General features: G+C 45.2%; 1 protein-coding gene across 4 annotated transcripts in view; it reads right to left on the bottom strand.

Annotated features, from left to right (window-relative positions):
* Positions 1 to 388: 388 nt before the first annotated feature.
* The window catches only part of LOC116624196 (AP-3 complex subunit sigma-2), a 68,624-nt gene continuing 49,979 nt past the window's right edge, over positions 389 to 19,033 (bottom strand). For all 4 annotated transcript variants that reach the window (XM_032391899.1, XM_032391900.1, XM_032391903.1 and 1 more), the window contains 2 exons: positions 3,016 to 3,123; positions 389 to 1,345 (listed from right to left, as the gene is read on the bottom strand). In XM_032391899.1, the coding sequence (XP_032247790.1) occupies positions 1,217 to 1,345; positions 3,016 to 3,123 (237 nt within the window). In that variant the 3' untranslated portion in view covers positions 389 to 1,216. The remainder of the gene's footprint in view (positions 1,346 to 3,015; positions 3,124 to 19,033) is intronic.

Raw genomic sequence — 19,033 nt, 5'->3', positions numbered from 1 at the left:
AGCTCCCCAAGGCCCTGAGACCGGCACCCGAGGCGGTGCTGGAAGAGGCACCACTCTAAGGCGCAGTCTGAGCTCTAAGTTACCCACAGAAAGAAAGATTCTCATCACGTGTAAAAACCCACAGCTTTCCAAAGCCAGTCACCTGGTGGGGAACAGCGTGGGCCCATAAGCAGAGCTCAGGGAGGGACTGCTCCCACACTAGGGAGAAGACGCGGCGCTGCCACCAGTCTTGGCCGGCACGCTTCCCGTGTCCCCAGCCTTCCCAGTGCCAGTTCTAGAACAAGTGATCCCAGCTCAGGCCCTCCTGCTCCACAAGCGGGTGTAGATGGCAGTGGCTTTCCTGTATGGAGAAAATTCATTATTTATAACACAGCAACTGACCCATCTGCTCCTCATGAGAAGAATGTATTTAAACCTGGAAAGAGTCATAATTCTGAGATATTCCACATGTCAGCTTTGCCCTCCACAGACGCAGGGCTTCTCCCCTTTGATAAGGGACCTTGTGGCTGAGCTGGAGAAACAGCCGTGGGGAAGGGGGTGCTCTCCCTACCAGCATGTATCAGGTTCATGATCTGGATCAAGTCCTGTGCAAACAGAGCTAGGACTGTGACAGTGAGGGAAACATATTCTGTAGGTGGTGGGAACCAGGAAACTTGCCTAGACGAAAGGACTCTGGGCATGACAACCCTAGTAGAGCCAGGAGGCAACTCTGGTTCTCATCAAACTCTGCCCTTGTTTGCCACTCACCACATACCCTAAACTGAAGGGTCGGCCCTGTTCTAGCTATGGCACCTCGTTAGCAAGAGTGAATGCTATAGGACCTCAGAAGCATGGCGGTGCTAAGGATGAAGACTCTAGGCAGAGAATGTCCTAGTGGTGGGTTCTAGGAAGCAGGTGGATCCCCAGACAGTGCCCAGTCCCTGGGAGTGGCTACATGCGGGAGGTAAAGGTACGAGTGGCTCGGGCACGTGAAGCCCCACGGAGTAAGCCGGGTGCCCCCCCACATCTGCAGTGGCCACATGTATCAGAGGCCGGCAGGCGGCACATGTGAGAACCAAGCCCACGCTAGCCGTGAACCCGGGACGCCCCCCCAGCCCCGACTCCACGGCAGCAGGGGGCAGGGCCCGGGGCCTGACCCTTCTAAGTCTCAGAGTGGGGTCTGCGGCAGGACTGGCTTGGCTTGCTTCAAGGATTGCAGTTCAGTAGCCGTGGGCCCTCAGACAAACTGGGACAGGTTGGGGACTTTGATGTTGAGATCACCAATGTTGATGTTCCGAGGAATCTCCGGCAGATTGATGTTTTTCACAGCAGACACGGCCCGGGCAGGGGCTGCTGAAAGGCCACCCTGAGGAGAAATGGGAAGGGGCATGAGACACACACTCAGTGTCATCTCCCTAATGCTTAGAAACACAAGCGACAGAGACCTGGAAAGCGTCCACACTGAACACACACAATGCGTGTTTTGATTTTTCGTCCTTATTCCTCAGAGGTAGCCAACACGACGATCTCGAGGCTGACGGGAGCCATGGGTAGGGACCTGCGCTCTGTGCTCCCGGAGGGGCTGTGGCTTACGCAGTGTTGTAGCCCCAGCACCTAACAGTGCAGGTGCTTTGCTGCAATAACCTGAGATGGTTCAACCGAGTCATAGTATTGGGGGCCCTTTTCAGGCTCCAAGACAAAACCCTTCCTGAAGAGGCTGACTCTTAGAGACAAGTGCAATCACAGGGAAACTCTTACAAGGAAAAGGAAAGTCAGAGCTTAGGGCAACTGCTTGCCAACGAACACTGTGAGATGGGAAAGAGCTGGCTTTGGAAATGTCATGTGGCAGCAAGATGGGAGGAAGGACATGGGTCTGATGTACCCACGGCCACGGAAGGGCTGGTAACAAACACAGAGGAAGGCGGCCACGGTCGGTGCTCCCCTCTGGCTCACCTGCAGTGCGCAGAGAAGGGGAGAAGCCGACAAGACTCTCAGAACCATTTCCTCCTTACCGACTGCTTTCAGGAGACTGACTCCAGTTCTACTCTTGCCCAGCACGTCTCCATTCTTCTGCTTTCCAAACCCCTTGCCTCTGACTCACTTACTATTCCTGGAAGCTTCCCGGCCTGCCTCCCTCAAAGAACTGTCGTGCCACTCTAGCTGTGGTCTGGAAAAGCTTCTTCAGCAGGACCGCCAGACCTCACAGACAGAGGAATTCCTGGTTTTGCAAGATCAAGTTCTGTTACAAGGAGCAATGAAGCTCTTGAAGACGCTCAGCTCATTAACGAGGTAACTTATTCTGCTATTTCTGCCACATTTGAAGGTGTATGCCTGGAGCCTCTACTCTCCAGGAAGGCTGATGGAGGTGATGGAGAGACCTCAGAGGGGTAGGACAGAAGTAACTGTGAGCATTTTCTTTTTTTTTTAAAGTAATCTCTATGCCCAACGTGGGGCTTGAACTCACAACCCCAAGATCAGGAGTCACACACTCCACCGACTGAGCCAGTCAGGTGCCCCGATTGTGAGCACTATGTGGGGGTGGGCTGGGGTACGTTATTTGCAAACCCAGCCCATACTCTACTGCAGCTGAGTAGAAGGCTAACTGGAAATAAGGCAACTGGCAACTCCGAGGTTCTGAAAGACACCATGAGAAATGGCCGCTGGGAGATCAGACTGCCACAGCACTAGGAAACCACGCTGGGACCTGAGAAGGGCATTCTGTCTCCCTCCAGGGAACGTGTAGCTTTGAAAGGAGGAATGACAAACCACAAACATGGGCCATAATCCCCCAAGCCCAGAGCTGTTTGTCTTCCTGTGCCATCTGACTTTTCCATTCACACTTTTAACCTTAATTCTTACATGTTTAATTTTCAGCACTGGCCTTCAAGTCAATTGGTTTTGATGGACTCAAGGAAGAAAGAGGAGCAAAAACATCCCTAAGGTTTCCCAGCAACACAAACCAACACATGTATCCATTCCTCCTCCTGCCCCAGGCTGTTGGAACCAGCCGGGGCAAAAGTACAGCTGTGCACTCACCTCGGATTTCTCCAGCCTGTTTTGAGCTTCAATCTGAGCCACGATTTCATTCATGTTGGTTTCCAACACCATCCCACCCATCACCACCTCCTGAAGGATGTAGTGCACCTAGAAGGGAAGCAAAAATAAGAAGGGTTAGAGCACCCCGTGGTAGCTGGGGTGTGGCCCTAACGGAGACCTCATGGGCCTTTCCGGCACCAGCCCAGCAGCCGGACCTGACACACCAGCTCCTGATTCCCAACAGACACCTGAGCCCCTGGGTCATCCACCTCTCAAGTGAGCCCACACGGATGGCCCCCACACCCTGGCATTCCCTAGCATGAATCTCTTCCATGAGCAGTGATAGCTCATTCTTACCTGCGGAACTGCCTGGCCACACTCAAGGCAGGGAGGTGGTGGCTGAGAGCACAGGCTCTGAAGTCAGACGGACCTTGTTTAAAATTTCAGCTCTGCTCTGTTAGCTGGGTGATCTTGGGCAAATTATCCTTTCAGTCCTCCAGCTTCCTTCCAGAACCATGGTGAGGACTGAGCGCGATAACCTATATCAAACACCTGGCCTGGCGTCTGCCCCACAACACGTTCTGGTGCATCAGGATGGCTGTCATTACCAGTATCATCATCACCATCATCACGGATGCATTCCGTCCGTCCAGCTGTGGCAGAGCAAGCCCTGCCCAGTGGGAGGTCTCCCAGGCTTCCTAAGATAGACCCTTCCGCCTGGGCTCCGCTGGCGGCAAAATGGGCACCTTTTTTTGTACTTGCCCGCATCCCTTTCTTAGAGCTCGGGTAAGAAACCAGGCTCAGCATGAATACTCGCCTGGGTACCAGGCTCACACCTGGGCTCAGGTTCCATCTAGCCAGGACTCCCCAACAAAGGTGACTCTCGGTGTGCTCGACTGCTGTGCCCGCGGAGCTGTGGTGCTGACTCAACCGCTGTGGCCCACGGTAGCGGGAGGGCTGCCATGGAAACCCCCAGAGGGTCAGGTCAGAGGTGCCCGCTGGGGTCCATAAGGGGGAGTGGGGCTTCCTCTTTCAAATCAAATCATATCAACATGGCCTTCAAGGTGCTTTCAGTCATGCTGGGAAGATCATAGGTACCACCTTCTATTGTTAATTAAGTGCCAAATTAGCAGTCTGAGAAGGAAGAGGGCAGTGGCTGGAGAGACCAGAGGTTCATGGAGATGGCGAGAGGACTGAGCTGGGCTCTGACATTGGAGGAGGACGCTGAGGTGAAAAGCACTGGAGGAAGCAATTCAGCTGGTGTTGGGTATAAGGAGCACCAGGATCTGGCTGGCATGGCAGATTTACCAAGAGGCTGGAGACAATGCTGACAAGGTAGTCTGGGCCTAAAGTCTGGGCATCACTGCCATTTGGGGCTGGATAATTTTCTGTTGGGGAGGAGGGCTGGGCATTGTAGCATGTTCGGAAGCACCCCTGGGCTCTGCTCACTAGATTCCAGTAGCACCCCTCCAGCTGGGACAACCAAAAATGCTTCCAGACATGGTCAAATGTCTCCTGGCGAAATCGCCCCCAGTTGAGACACACTGGTCTAGCGTCTAGACTGGACCATGGAGGATTTGAGGGTTAATTTACTCTGTAGGCAACAAAGAGTCAAGACAAAAGATGTGTCCGTGTGTCTGTGTGCTTGTTCGTGTGCATTTTTGACACATGAAGCTCTCTGGCACATCAGTTCTCCGTATTTTGCCCATAGTTAAGTGGAGGGAATGCATTAATTGATATAACCAGGGTACATCTTCTGGCCTCAGGGAGGAAGTGTAATAAAAGCGTATGTTTTGGAGCGCCTGGGTGGCTCAGTCGGTTAACCTCTGACTCTTGATTTCGGCTCATGTCATGATCTCAGGGTGGTGAGATCCAGACCCTCGTCGGGCTCCGTGCTCAGCAGGGAGTCTGCTTGAGATTCTCTTTCTCCCTCTGCCCCTCCCCACTGTGTGCTCTCTCTCTAAATACATAAGCAAAATCTTAAAAAAGCATATGTGTAAACACAAAGTATATTTGCCTACATTGAGTTTTACAAATCACTTTTCTGTCTACATAGACACACTCATGCAGCATTCTTAAATTTTATACAATAGGAATTATTTCATTACTTAAATGCAAATGGAGATTTGATGGCAAAACGCTCATATCTAGATAATTAACAAAATGTTAAAAAAGACTGATCTTAAAATTACTTGTTGGGGAACTATACTCTTTATATTTCCCCATCAAGAAATCAGCCTCTGAACACAGTATGGTTGTTTCTCAAAAAATTTTTTAAAAATAGAATAGCCGTATAATCAAACAATTCCGCCACTGGGCATATACTCAGAGGAATTAAAACAAAAGTTTCGAAAAGATACTTGTACACCTATCATCACAGCAGCATTATCCACAGAATAACCAAAAGGCAGGAGCAACCCAAGTGCCCATTGATGGATAAAAGGATAAAAGGATGAATGTGACGTATGCATACAAAGGAGTATTATTCGGTCTTAAAAAAGGAGAAAACTCGGACACCTGCTACCGCATGGACGAACCCTGAAGACATTATGCTAAGTGAAATAAGCCAGAGACAGAAGGACAGATCCGGCATGACCTCCTTATGTGAGGTACCTAGTAGTCAAAACCAGAGGTATAAAGTAGAACGGTGGTTGCCGGGGCTAAGGTGGGAGGGGATGGGAACTTGTTTAATGGGAACATAATGGGAACAGAGTTTTAGTTGGGCAAGATGAATTCTGGAGAGGGGTCACACCACCACATGAATGTGCTTAACACTACTCAACTGGACACTTCAAAATGAAGATGGTAAATTTTATGTAACATAAAATTTACCAGTACTCCTAGTATTTTATTCCTTTTGTTTAATGAGCCCCTTCTTCATGGGGAAGTAGTACTTGTTGAGCATCTACTACATGATGAGCACTTCATATGTAACTTATTTAATTTTACGATACTCACATGAGGTAGGTAATATGACCTTCACTTTATATATGAGGAAAGTGAAATATGGAAACGTCAATTAGCTATTCCGATGTCACACGTATCAGAAGCAGGACAGAGTAATGGGGCTAGGTCTGTCTGGCTCCAAACCTCATGTTCTGCACCCTTTCCCCCGTGATGCGTCAAAATCCCAAACTGTGTCTTCTGCCCTGTCCACCCCTTACCCCTAGTCCAAACAGAATCATTTTAAGACTTGCCTTTGGTATGTCAGAGATCTTGTATGAATTCTTCCATGCTCTATCCCCAAGGCCTAGAATACTGCCCAGTGAGGAGGAGGCATACTGACTGAATGAAAAGGCTTTTCGTAAGTCTGAGTAGCATATTCCTGGGGCTTTAGGTGCTTAGAAGGTGGAAGGCAGTGTGGTGGTGGAGGCTGGATGGAGAAGGTGTAGCAGAAAGCCTAATACAGAATATCATGGGGACCAGCCACTGGTTAACAGAAAATGTCAGTTAAGATTTCTGATTTGAACACTGAAAATCATGAAATCATAATTTTAAAATGCTATTCAAGATGTGTTCTAAGTGCAAACAGGAGAAATAAATAAAAATGCAAACTCCCAATTTCAACAAAACTGGAAGACAACCCAAATCCCAGACTCTAAAACAGCTAGAAAAGCTGTCAAAGGCAGGGAGCTCAAACAAGGTTCCTTTCCTTTAGAGAAAGAAAAGAACGGATACTACAGAGAGGGGACACAAGAGCTGGAGAGAAAGAGCTGTCCAGACAGACTTCTTGTAGATAAAGGACACGCTCTCTGGGACCAAACAGATTCCTGGTTTTGAGAGGCAGAAATGTCCGTGGCCCTGGAGCTAGGAAACCACACAAACCAGCTATATTTGCCTCACAGAGTTAAACTCTGTGGCAGCATCTGCGTCGTGGAAAAGCTCACAGATGCCTATCTCTGCTGGCTGGAGAGAGAGAAAGGGTAAATGAACTCACCCAGAACCTTGAATCATGAGAACAGCTGCAGCGAGCATGGCACGCAGACTTGGTACCTCTTCTATACAAGCATCCCGCAAAGAGCTAGTCCCTGAAAAACTCACTATTTAAAGAGGAGTTATAAAAATGAAATCTGCCCAGGATATATACAGAGATACAACAAATAAAATTAGGGAAGAAACTGGAAAACCAAAAGGCAGACTAAGACTACACACTGGAAAACGCTGCTGCAGAGCAGATGAACAGCAATAAAATCTTTTGCAAAATTGAAAAAAGAAAACCATGAAGCAAGAGCTCAGAGCAGAGGGACACCTGGGTGGCTCAGTCAGTTAAGCATCTGCCTTCAGCTCAGGTCATGATTCCAGGGTCCTGAGATCGAGTCCTGCATCGGGCTCCTTGCTCAGCGGGGAGTCTGCTTCTCCCTCTGCCTGCCACTCCCCCTGCTTGTGCTCTCTCTCTCTGACAAAAAAAAAAGAGCTCAGAGCAGAAGAGCAAGTGCTCACGGGAGAGGTAGGGAGAGACAGGGAGAAGAGAAGGCATCAACTAGCACAGCTCAGGGAAGTGGAAGGAAAAAATGAACCGAAATGAGGGTAAAACAAAAAGGAACAAAAGGGAGAAGAGACACTGTGGAAAGCATGGTGAGGAACAAAACGGAGGGACATGGACAAAAGCACATACAATGAAACGGGAAAGGGGTTCTCAACGGAAGAGAGAGCGAACAGGAGTTACGGAAGACAGCCAAGGCCAGCAGCATGCGCAGAAAGGAGAACTGTAACTGAAGCAAACAAACAGGCAGAGTTGCTCATAAACATTCCATGAAGATCTACTTCCAGATGTTTCTGAAACAAAAGTATCCACATACTGAAAGGACACACTATATCCCAGGAAAAACTGGCCCAGAACAGTCAGTGCCAAGACAGACCCTGAGGGTAAGATTTCTGCAACCAGGCAAAAAGATCAAATCACGTAAAAGAGGGGCAAACTCTTGAAAATTCCCCCAGCTAGTATCCAAAATCTATAAAGAACTTATCAAACTCAACACCCAAAGAACAAAGAATCCAATCAAGAAATGGGCAGAAGACATGAACAGACATTTTTCCAAAGAAGACATCCAAATGGCCAACAGACACATGAAAAAGTGCTCAACATCGCTCGGCATCAGGGAAATCCAAATCAAAACCTCAATGAGATACCACCTCACACCAGTCAGAATGGCTAAAATTAACAAGTCAGGAAACGACAGATGTTGGAGGGGATGCGGAGAAAGGGGAACCCTCCTACAGGGTTGGTGGGAATGCAAGCTGGTGCAGCCACTCTGGAAAACAGTATGGAGGTTCCTCAAAAAGTTGAAAATAGAGCTACCATACGATCCAGCAATTGCACTACTGGGTATTTACCCCAAAGATACAAATGTAGGGATCCGAAGGGGTACGTGCACCCCGATGTTTATAGCAGCAATATCCACAATAGCCAAACTGTGGAAAGAGCCAAGATGTCCATTGACAGAAGAATGGATAAAGAAGATGTGGTATATATATACAATGGAATATTATGCAGCCATCAAAAGGAATGAGATCTTGCCATTTGCAACGACGTGGATGGAACTGGAGGGTGTTATGCTGAGCGAAATAAGTCAAACAGAGAAAGACATGTATCATATGACCTCACTGATATGAGGAATTCTTAATCTCAGGAAACAAACTGAGGGTTGCTGGAGTGGGGGGTGGGGTGGGAGGGATGGGGTGACTGGGTGATAGACACTGGGGAGGGTATGTGCTCTGGTAAGCGCTGTGAACTGTGCAAGACTGTTGAATCTCAGATCTGTACCTCTGAAACAAATAATGCAATATATGTTAAGAAAGAAAAAAAAAAGAAGATAGCAGGAGGGGAAGAATGAAGGGGGGGAAATCGGAGGGGGAGACGAACCATGAGAGACGGTGGACTCTGAAAAACAAACTGAGGGTTCTAGAGGGGAGGGGGGTGGGAGGATGGGTTAGCCTGGTGATGGGTATAAAGGAGGGCACGTTCTGCATGGAGCACTGGGTGCTATGCACAAACAATGAATCATGGAACACTACATCTAAAACTAATGATGTAATGTATGGTGATTAACATAACAATAAAAATTTTTTTTAAAAAATTTCCCCAGTAAAATTCAGTGCTAGCATAAAAAGATGCAGTACCTACACAACTGCCAATGAGAGGCAGTGAAACCCAAGAGCTGTACCCAGGGGGCTGCTGATCCAGAGCGACAGCATGGAAAACACTGTTCCCATGAGTCTTTTTGGAGAAATCTACAAAAGGAAACACCTCTGCCAGCCAAGAGGTGAGGGCAGAGAGATCGACCCTGAGCACTGAGTCTGCTTACAGGTAGGGCCACGGCTGGGGGGGGGGGGGGGGGGGCGCACAACGACAATAGAGGCCAATGCTATGTGCCTTACAATGTTGAAAAGCTACAACTAGCGGAAATTAGGAAGACAAGGGCGGGGAAGGAAAGAGGAAGAACAAGAACTCTGATTCTCCCATTCTCAGTACCTAAGAGCCAATGCGTATCATTTAAAACAACTCATGTAATAAAGATACAGTTACCATGACTTTTACTGTGATTCCCCCCTCCCCATCCAAGCCCCCAGTCACTTGCTATAAACAACACTTTGAGAGCCACCAAACTTGTACCTTGGGGCCAACGAGATCTTTCCTGCGGACCAGAATTCTATGCCCACTTTTCCTACATCAAAGTCAACCATATATATCAGTTTCTCTAAGCACAGGGAGAACTGAGCCCCCCATGGAGCACTAAGTATGGACTCCTAGATTTTTAGGTTCCTCCACCTCTAGTCTTCTACAGTTATCTTGCCCGAATCTGATTCAACTTCATTTCCTTTTTTATGTAACTAGCCTTTCCAAAGTGTTCACCTTAGTTTTCATAGAACAATTCTCTTTGCTCATTTATCTGTATATTATTAAGTTAGGTAATTACAATACCAGTTTGACTGGCATCAACAGGTCTACAAATATCACAGCTGCCCTTTGGTCAGCATAGTGACTCATGTGCTATAAATGAGCAAAGGATGAGGAACTAAAGGTCAGCTTCCCAGCTGCCCAGGTTAATCTGACAAGTCAGTGAAGACCCCTTCCACTGAACATGAAGTGACCGTGAAAGGAATAACATTTCTTCGAGTGCAGACAGAGGGGACATGAGAAAGTTGGAGGTTGCTAAGCATGGGTGTGTAGAGAAGGCTGCCAAGAATCAATACTACACACACACACACACACACACACACAAATATGACTCAGCAATAAAAATGAATGACCTCTGGCCATTTGCAACAATACAGATGATAGACCTAGAGGATATTATGCTAAGTGAAAGACGTCAAAAAGAGAAAGACAAATACCATATGCCTTCAATCATATGTGGAATTTAAGAAACTAAACAAACGAACAAGGAAAAAAGAGACAGACAAAAAAAACAGTCTCTTAAAAACAGGGAACAGAGGGGTCGCTAGAGGGGAGGGGTGGGGGGAGGAGTGAAACAGATAAAGAGGATTAAGAGTACACTTGCCATGGTGAACACTGAGTAATGTACAGAACTGCTGAACCATTTCGTCGTACACCTGAAGCTAATGTAGCACTGTACTGTTAATTATTCTTGAATAAAAAAAGAAGAATCAATACCAAACTCATGCACCTAAGAAACTAGATACAGTCAGATCACAAAGAATGGTCCTGTTGAATGACCAGAGTTGACAGATGGACTGACCTTGAGGACGCCAGCAGAAATGTAGGTGAGTACCTCAGAAAACATTGAGAATTGAAAGTACCAAACCAACAAAGAGGAGGCAGGGGAAAAGGAAACCTAAAATCTGAGTCATGTAGGTGGCAATAAAAAACGCAAGAATAGAAGAAAGCAAAGAGCTAAAATAAAGGTCCTCAGGAACCCTAAACCCAGCCTAACATCAAGTGCACCAAACAAACATGAATTATCAAGTAATAATAACTCATAGCTCTCTGCTATTTTGACAACCGTCTAAAACAATGACAATACCAAAACTCATTCAGAAGTACCCATTAAGAGAATTTAAACAAAAGCACTACTGATTTCTTAGTTCTTGGCAAATCCAATGGTATTCTGACCTAGAAATAATCACAACCAGAGGAGCTTCAACTGAACATAAGATTGAGATAACTCCAATAAACCAACAGGCCAACCTGATGTAAGAGGAAGGCAAAAGAAAAGATACTTTGGGTCATGAATCTGAAATCTTAACAGGTAAAATGCTGGGTGGAAACTCATATTTTACAAGATCAAAGAAACATAAATTTATGGCCACACTTTAATGAGTAAAAGCTGGTGTTTATAATTCGGTCCTATTTAAATTTTTTTTCTTAAAATCCCTCAAAACAATCAAAAAGTAAAATATAGTTGACCCCTGAACAACACGGTTTGAACTTTGTGGATCCACTTATACACAGATTTTTTTTTTATAAATACACTCCAGTACTGTCAATATATTTTCTTTTCCTTAGGATTTTCTTAATAACACTTTCTCTTCTCTGGCTTATTTTATGGTAAGAATACATGGAACATATAAAATATGTTTTAATCAACTGCTTATGTTATTGGTGAGGCTTCTGGTCAACAGAAGGCTATTAGTAGTTAAGTTTTGGAGGACAGTCAAAAGTTATACACGGATTTGTGCTGGGGGTTGGTGCTCCTAACCCTGCATTGTTCAAGTGTCAATTGTCATTACTAGAATCAAAATATCTATTCCTCTGGGACACCTGGGTGGCTCAGTCAGTTAAGCGTCTGCCTTCGGCTCAGGTCATGATCCCAGAGTTCTGGGATCAAGTTCTGTGGCTGGCTCCCTGCTCAGTGGGGAGCCTGCTTCTTCTTCTCCCTCTGCCCCTCCCCCTGCTTGTGCTTGCTCTCTCTCTCTAATAAATAAATAAAATGTTTAAAAAAATGTCGATTCCTCTAAAGGCAATCTAACCTGCTATCAAGCCTCTGTACTATCCTATCCTCCCAACATATCTGGACAATGGTATTCCTTTGTTCTTCTTTTCTAAGAAGTTGTCACATTGTCCTCCCACCCCTGAAGATACCTACTTCTGGAACTGGATTCTGTGGGGATCTAATTTGGCCTCACTGTTCTTTCCTATCAATATAAGTTAACTGTCTGAGACCTTCCCCATCTCATTCCCTAGAGGCAATAATGAGTGTCCTTCAGGATGGGGACCTACAAGTTTGTGGCTTGTAGGGCTCCCCCAGGAAGTTTTTCTGTGACCCAGTTCATGACTAGATGAAATAGGAAGAACAAATCTGGTGCATGCTGAGGATTCAACAGTGCTTAGGTACGGTTCTGGCACTCCTAGGAAGTGCGACTCTCCTGTTCTAAAGAACCTGAGTCAGAGGTTCTGGGCCAAAAAAGGCTTGACCAGCAGTTCTACTGCAAAGATGCACAGAAAGGGGGAAAAGGACACCAGGAGGCATCAGAGGAGAGTTTAATGACTACTGAACCTGCTGGGACTCCCTGAAGCAAAGAAAGCCCTTCTCCAAACTGGAACAAGGGCTTGTACTGCCGCTGACTCTGCTGAGATTTCTAATCCTAACCTTCACTACCTTCTACCATTCTTTATGCTGATCCTGTTAAGCAGTTCTGTAAAAATCAGAGACATTCTTCCAGGATTTGAGGTGTGGAATCCCCACAGCTTGGGCCAAGTAAACTCAAGAAAGGCTAAGGGCTCTCTCGGCTGAGACAATCACCCTCTTCTCAGTGACAGTACTGGAGCCTGTGCATTTCTACTGAGGTACTTCATTTAGTGCGCTGTCATATTTTTTACTTGCCTGCCTCTTTCCCTCGACCATGATTTTCCTTGAGGGTAGATTTCTTTTTTGTTTTTTTTTTAAGATTTTATTTATTAATTTGAGAGAGCGAGCGCACAAGCAGGGGAAGGAGCAGAGAGAGAGGGACAAGCCGACTGCAACTGAACACAGAGCCCAACACGGGGCTCGATCCCACAACCCTGAGATCACGTCCTCAGCCAAAACCAAGAGTCGGATGCTCAACCGAACACACCACCCAGGCACCTCTTGAGGGTAGAGTCTATGTCATCTTCATCTCTGGGTCTCCAGCACTAAGCACTGTGCTGGGTTACAGCAGAGCCTTCATAAATGCTGGCTGAATGGATGAAAGAAGGTCGTCTAGTTCAAAAGTCCTGATTTTGACGAGGCACAGGCTTTTTGAGTTGGCCTGACTTCCCATTCTGGAACTGAGAAACAAGCTCTACTGTCCAGGACACAGAGTTAACCTCTACAGATAAAAGTGGGTTAAAATAAACTTGCTAGTTTCATGTCAGGATCAAGAGTCTAAGAGGGAACATAAAAGTGTCACTTCAAGGACAGAGATGCTCCTTAGGCACACAGCTGGGGATGGACACAAGTTGGTTTCAGCAACCCTATACAAGGACAGAGGATTCCAGGATCTGCCAGAGTTCTATCCTTGGTTATGTTTCTTACTGAAGTCAAAAAAGTACTGAATCCAGTCCCAGGTCAACAGAGACCATCACTAAAAGCAAACTGATCTGGAGCCTAAAGATAACAAACAAGACATTACTTTTTCCTCTAGTCAAAACACAGTCTTCACACCCTAAACTGGCCATGTTCCATAAGTTTAAGTATTAAACTTACAATGAATTTTTCTGTAGATACAATAAGTTTCTCATGCTATCAGCTCACAAAAGCGGACTTAAATCCATAATGCTTACCTAGAACGTAGTATCACTGAGCAGCCCCACATCTACATCTAAATACCATGAATAATACTGCTTCTTTAGTAAAATCCAGTTCTATACTGGGATGGCAGGAACCTATCTAGCAGAACTCCTCAGGCAGAGGGGGTCGGTAAGATCTTTTGAGACACCAGTGGCACGTGAAGGCACACCACACTCCAGGCTTAATCCCATCCACAGAAGCCTCTGGACTAGATCAATCCCACCCCAGATTCTTGCATTGGAGGACAAAAGCCTATAGTACCACAAAAGGCAAGGGCTCCATCCCCACTACCTACTCCTACTTTCATATCTTTCTAAAAACAACCGTGTTATCACACAGAAGACAGTAAAACACTAATCAAATACGAAAGAGCACAGCCACAGTGCTTGTACTGGGACAGTAGGATACCAATATTTTCATACTTACGTTTTAAGAAAGAATCACTTTCTTATATATAAGGTATATACTCTGCTATATTAAAAGCTAAGTGCTGGGGTGCCTGGCTGCTCCGTTAGAAGAACATGTGGCTCTTGAGCTCGGGGTTGTGAGTTCAACCCCACGCTGGGTGTAGAGGTTACTTAAAAAAAAAAAAAAAAAAAAAAAAGCTAAGTGCTGATAACTTTTTTGACCTCTTCTTGGCTTGGCTGGTTTCATTAATTCCTAGGAAAGACCTCTGGAGAGTGAGGAGGGAAGAAATTCTCAGTAGGATGAGGTCTCCATCACCTCCTTGTCCACACTGGATGGCAGTGGCTCTCAAGAGGCCAAAGCATGGGCTCAGTACTGCTAAGGGGAAAAGAAAGTCGTATGAGAGTCATCTTGGCCCAGAGTCAGCCTCTAGTTCCCATATTATCTATTTTAGAGAGAAATGAAAAGGGGAAGAGGACATAAAAAGGCGTTTCAGAAACCTGCTACCCAAGCCTTCTCTCTTCTCCCTACTTTCGTTCCAAAGTCCAATATTTTATCAGTTTTGAAACATGCTGAGGACTGCCCGTCCTCATCTCCGTGGCTTGCCTTTCATTTCACTTGTCTGCAAATGAACCATGGTAATTAGACTCAACAACCGTCGGCTGAGTGTCTATGTAGATGTAACTGCAATGAACAACAAGCACCACATAGAGAAGTACCAGGCATACCTGGTTCCACTGGGAAGTTGATTCTCTAGCTAGAGACAAAACATAGCATGAAAGGGTCAAACGTTAACTCACCATATTAAACTATTTTAATGGAAACCTTCAAAAATGTAGAAGATATGAATAGACATTTTTCCAAAGAAGACATGCAGATTGCCAATACATACATGGAAAGATGCTCAAAATCCCTAGTCCTCAGAGAAATTCAAATCAAAACCACAAGGAGATCACCTCACATCAGTCAGAATGGCTAATATCAAAAAGACAAGAAATAACAAGTGTTGGCGAGGATGTGGAGAAAAGGGAATCATCATGCACTGTTGGTGGGAATGTAAACTGATGCAGCCACCATGGAGAACAGTATGGAGGTTCCTCAAAAAATTAAAAATAGAATCATCCTATGATCCAGTAATTCCACTTCTGGATATTTATCTGAAGAAAATGAAAACACGAAATTGAAAAGATACATGTACCCTCATGTTCACTGTGGCATTACTTACAATAGCCAAGACATGGAAAAAAATCTGTGTCCATCAATGTATGAATGGATAAAGAAATTGTGGAATATATATACACACACTGGAACATTATTCAGCCACAAAAAGGGAAATTTTGCCATTTATGACAACATGGATGGACCTTGAGGGCATTACACTAAATGAAATAAGTCAGAAAGAGAAAGACAAATACTGTATGATCTCTGTTACATATGGAATCTTTTTTTTAAAGATTTTAGAGAGAGAGAGATAGAGTGCACATGCACCTGTGGGGGGGAGGGGGGAAGAGGCAAAGGGGGAGGGAAAGGGAGAGGGAAAGAATCCCAAGCAGACTCCATGCTGAGTGTGTAGCCCCACACAGGGCTCGATCTCACAACCCTGAGATCATGACCTGAGCCGAAACCAAGAGTCGGATGCTCAACCGACTGAGCCACCCAGGTGCCCCTCTTATATATGGTATCTTAAAAAAAACAAACAAAAAAACAAACAAAAAAAAACCAACCAAGCTCATAAATATAGAGAACAGACGATGGTTGTCAGAGGCAGGGAGAAAGGGGATGATAGTGAAGGGGGTGGGAGAAATGTGTCAAGGGGGTCAAAAAGTAAAAAAATTTTTTAAAAGAGAGCGATACAACATGTGCATAACTGGTATACCAGAAAAAGAAATGGAACAATAGGAGAGAGGAAATATATTCAAAGATTAATAGAAAAAATACATAACTTGATTTTACATATTGAAAAGATCAGATGATATCCCAGAAAAACTGATTCAGAATGATTAACACAAGACTAGGAGCTCCAGGTTTTATATTGTTTTGAAGGGTGAGAAAACAAACCTCAAAATCTGGAATTTGGAGATTGATGCACCCAGCTAGAATAAAAAGATAAATGGCAAGCAAGGCAAAAAAAAAAAAAAAAAAAAGAAAGAAGCAACGAGTGTTTTTACGTGCATGCTTGTATGTATATTCATGCTTATGTATAAGTGAGATAAACAACAGCAATGACACAAGGGACAGCAGAGAGGCATTGGGATTATTTATTATTTTGTTACTCTAAAGTATCTGCACTGCCAAAGAAATTATGCTGTAGAGAAACATTACATAACAAAACTGTTGATGCTGAATTACTAGGTGGAAAATAAACTACCTGGGTATAGAATGGTAAAAAAAGACAAAAAAAGTATACTTCACATTCTTATGACTTCTAAAACAGAATACAGTCAACACAATTTAGCTTTTTCTTCGCTGCTCGTTGTTAATATCCGTTAGTGAATGCACCCTGACTCTGAGATGCCCCTGGGGGACGTAGCCACAGGGTTGTCTGGTCCCAAGCAGCTATTAAAGAAAGCAGGCAAAGAAACAACCTGCTTTGTAAAGTTCCGTTTTTCTCTTTTCCTTGTTATGAGTGTCTCCTGAACTACATTTATGATCTCCTAATCTTCAGATGGAGACAGGACATTTGCACCGCTTCTTTCCAGATGTCTTGTCACGTAACTCCACAAACCTCAATCCCTCACCCTTGATTTTCCTTCTTTTTCACATTCATATGATCACACACTCTTTCAACAACACAGGAATGAGTCTAGTGAAATCTCATCTTACATCAGTTTAAGTTGTAAGCCACCAGAAGAGACAGAAACATGTGTAGCCGCACATCCCTTACATCGCCTGTAGTCTTCCTCCACCAACGGCACTGCTGAAGTGGCCGGCTTGGTTAGGGGCCACAGACCGAAAAGCTGTACTGTATCTTTAAGCACTACAATCACTCCAAGCACCAGATGATGTTTATGAGAGGCACATGATAGGTGTTAAAGAGCAGAGACAAAGAAGAGCCGGAGTCACCCTCACTGCAGGCACACACGAACTGAGTAGAATTGTGGATGGAACCATTCTGTATTTGGAATTGTTATCCTCCATCTTTGTTCCAAAGGGTGAAAGCTGAATCCGTATAAGCTAAACGTGTGCATGTGAGCCCACTGTACTCGCTATACACAAGATGATGTGCTAGGTTTGAGGCATTCACTCGTTTTCACCAAAAGGATGTTACCTGTAACAATGTGTTTTCAAATATGCTTAACATCACAGAATGGTAAGAGCTGGAAGGAGGAAAGAAGATAAGATGTGAACCCTGTCCTCAAAAGGCTCAGAATCAAATTAAGGAAGATAAAACATGTACAAAATGAACTGTAATAAAAGGAAGGCTGTGATAGTACTATGACCCAAGTACAAAATGCTATGGGAGTTCAGAGGAGGGTGGGTCTCGACTGATAACTGGAGGAAAAGGCATCTGGGCAGAGAGGACGGCAGATCGCCCTGCAACTCATTAACTATTCTCCGTGCTCTGCTGACAATTCTTTAATAAGAGGATTCCTCACTCGCTGGCTTCGTGTCTGACACTACGTACAGGTGACTGCAGCACAGCATGCTCATTGCGTATTATTCCTTCTTTCCTCATTTTTTACTTTTTCCCAAAGAATGACTATTATGGGGGCGCCTGGGTGGCTCAGTCGTTAAGTGTCTGCCTTCGGCTCAGGTCATGGTCCCAGGGTCCTGGGATCGAGTCCCACATCGGGCTCCCTGCTCCACGGGGAGCCTGCTTCTCCCTCCCCCACGCCCCCTGCCTGTGTTCCCTCTCTCACTGTGTCTCTCTCTGTCAAATAAATAAATAATATCTCTTAAGGGAAAAAAAAAAAAAAAAAGAATGCCTATTATGAGTTGGGAGTGCTCTGTGAAGTAAATTTTTAAAGATGTCCCAGCAGGACTTTTCCTTACCCATCTACTGTTTCATCCTCCTTCATTTCCTGCCTATCTTCAGTATTTTACAATACTGGTCCCAAATGCTAAGCACAGTACTAGGTAAAGAAAATGAGCCAGGCCTTGTCCTCTTGAGTTTTATCCTCTCTCTGATGGATTACCTGCTAACAAAACATGACCCAGATACATCTCCTTCCACACTGAGGATGCCAGAGCAGGAGAGGACACTAAGGGCAGCGTATGGAGAGCGTAGACTCTGGAATCAGCAAGCCTACGGTCTGAATTCTGTCTCTGCTACTTATCAGTATTGTGTGGCCTTACGGAAACTGAGGTTTCCTATTTCTAAGCTCAGTTTCTTCTTCTGTAAAATGGGGAGAATTACAGTTCTCATCTGATTGGCCTAGTCCAAAGACAAAGTAAGATGATGCAGGAAATAAATGAGACATTGTATTTCAAGCACTTAGCTATTATGTGTCTGAAATATAAATAAGTACTTGATGAATACTAGGTAATGGAGTAATTACAATCAAAGTCATCTTGTCCAACCTCCTTCCCGTTGCAGGTATTCTTTAGCTCTTGAGACAGAATAGATCCTTCACCTAAGTAGACAGCAGTAACTGTCAGAACGTAACTGTTCTGAGCTGTAGTATGCTTGGAACCACTTCCATCCCCTGGCCTTACCTCTGCCCAGTGAAGCAGCAAAGAATAAGTCCCTGCCCTCTACTCTGGGATTCTATCACTCTTTTTAATCTGACCAAATGGCAGGCAGTCAGGTAAAGGAAGAACAATTTATGTGACCATCAAGAAAAAATTCTAAATGCCAGGCTCCGATCCACAAACTTGTTCCTAAGGAGATGAAGTTCCCATTCCTTCTAAAGCCCTGCTTCTGGGATGGCCTTGGACCCTGCTCCACCCTCTCCAGCCCT

The sequence above is a fragment of the Phoca vitulina genome, unplaced genomic scaffold, assembly GCF_004348235.1.
Source record: "Phoca vitulina isolate PV1807 unplaced genomic scaffold, GSC_HSeal_1.0 scaffold65, whole genome shotgun sequence".
In the NCBI taxonomy this organism is placed as follows: Eukaryota; Metazoa; Chordata; class Mammalia; order Carnivora; family Phocidae; genus Phoca; species Phoca vitulina.
The sequence above is the reverse complement of the archived record's forward strand: the minus strand, read 5'-3'. Positions and strand labels throughout refer to the sequence as shown.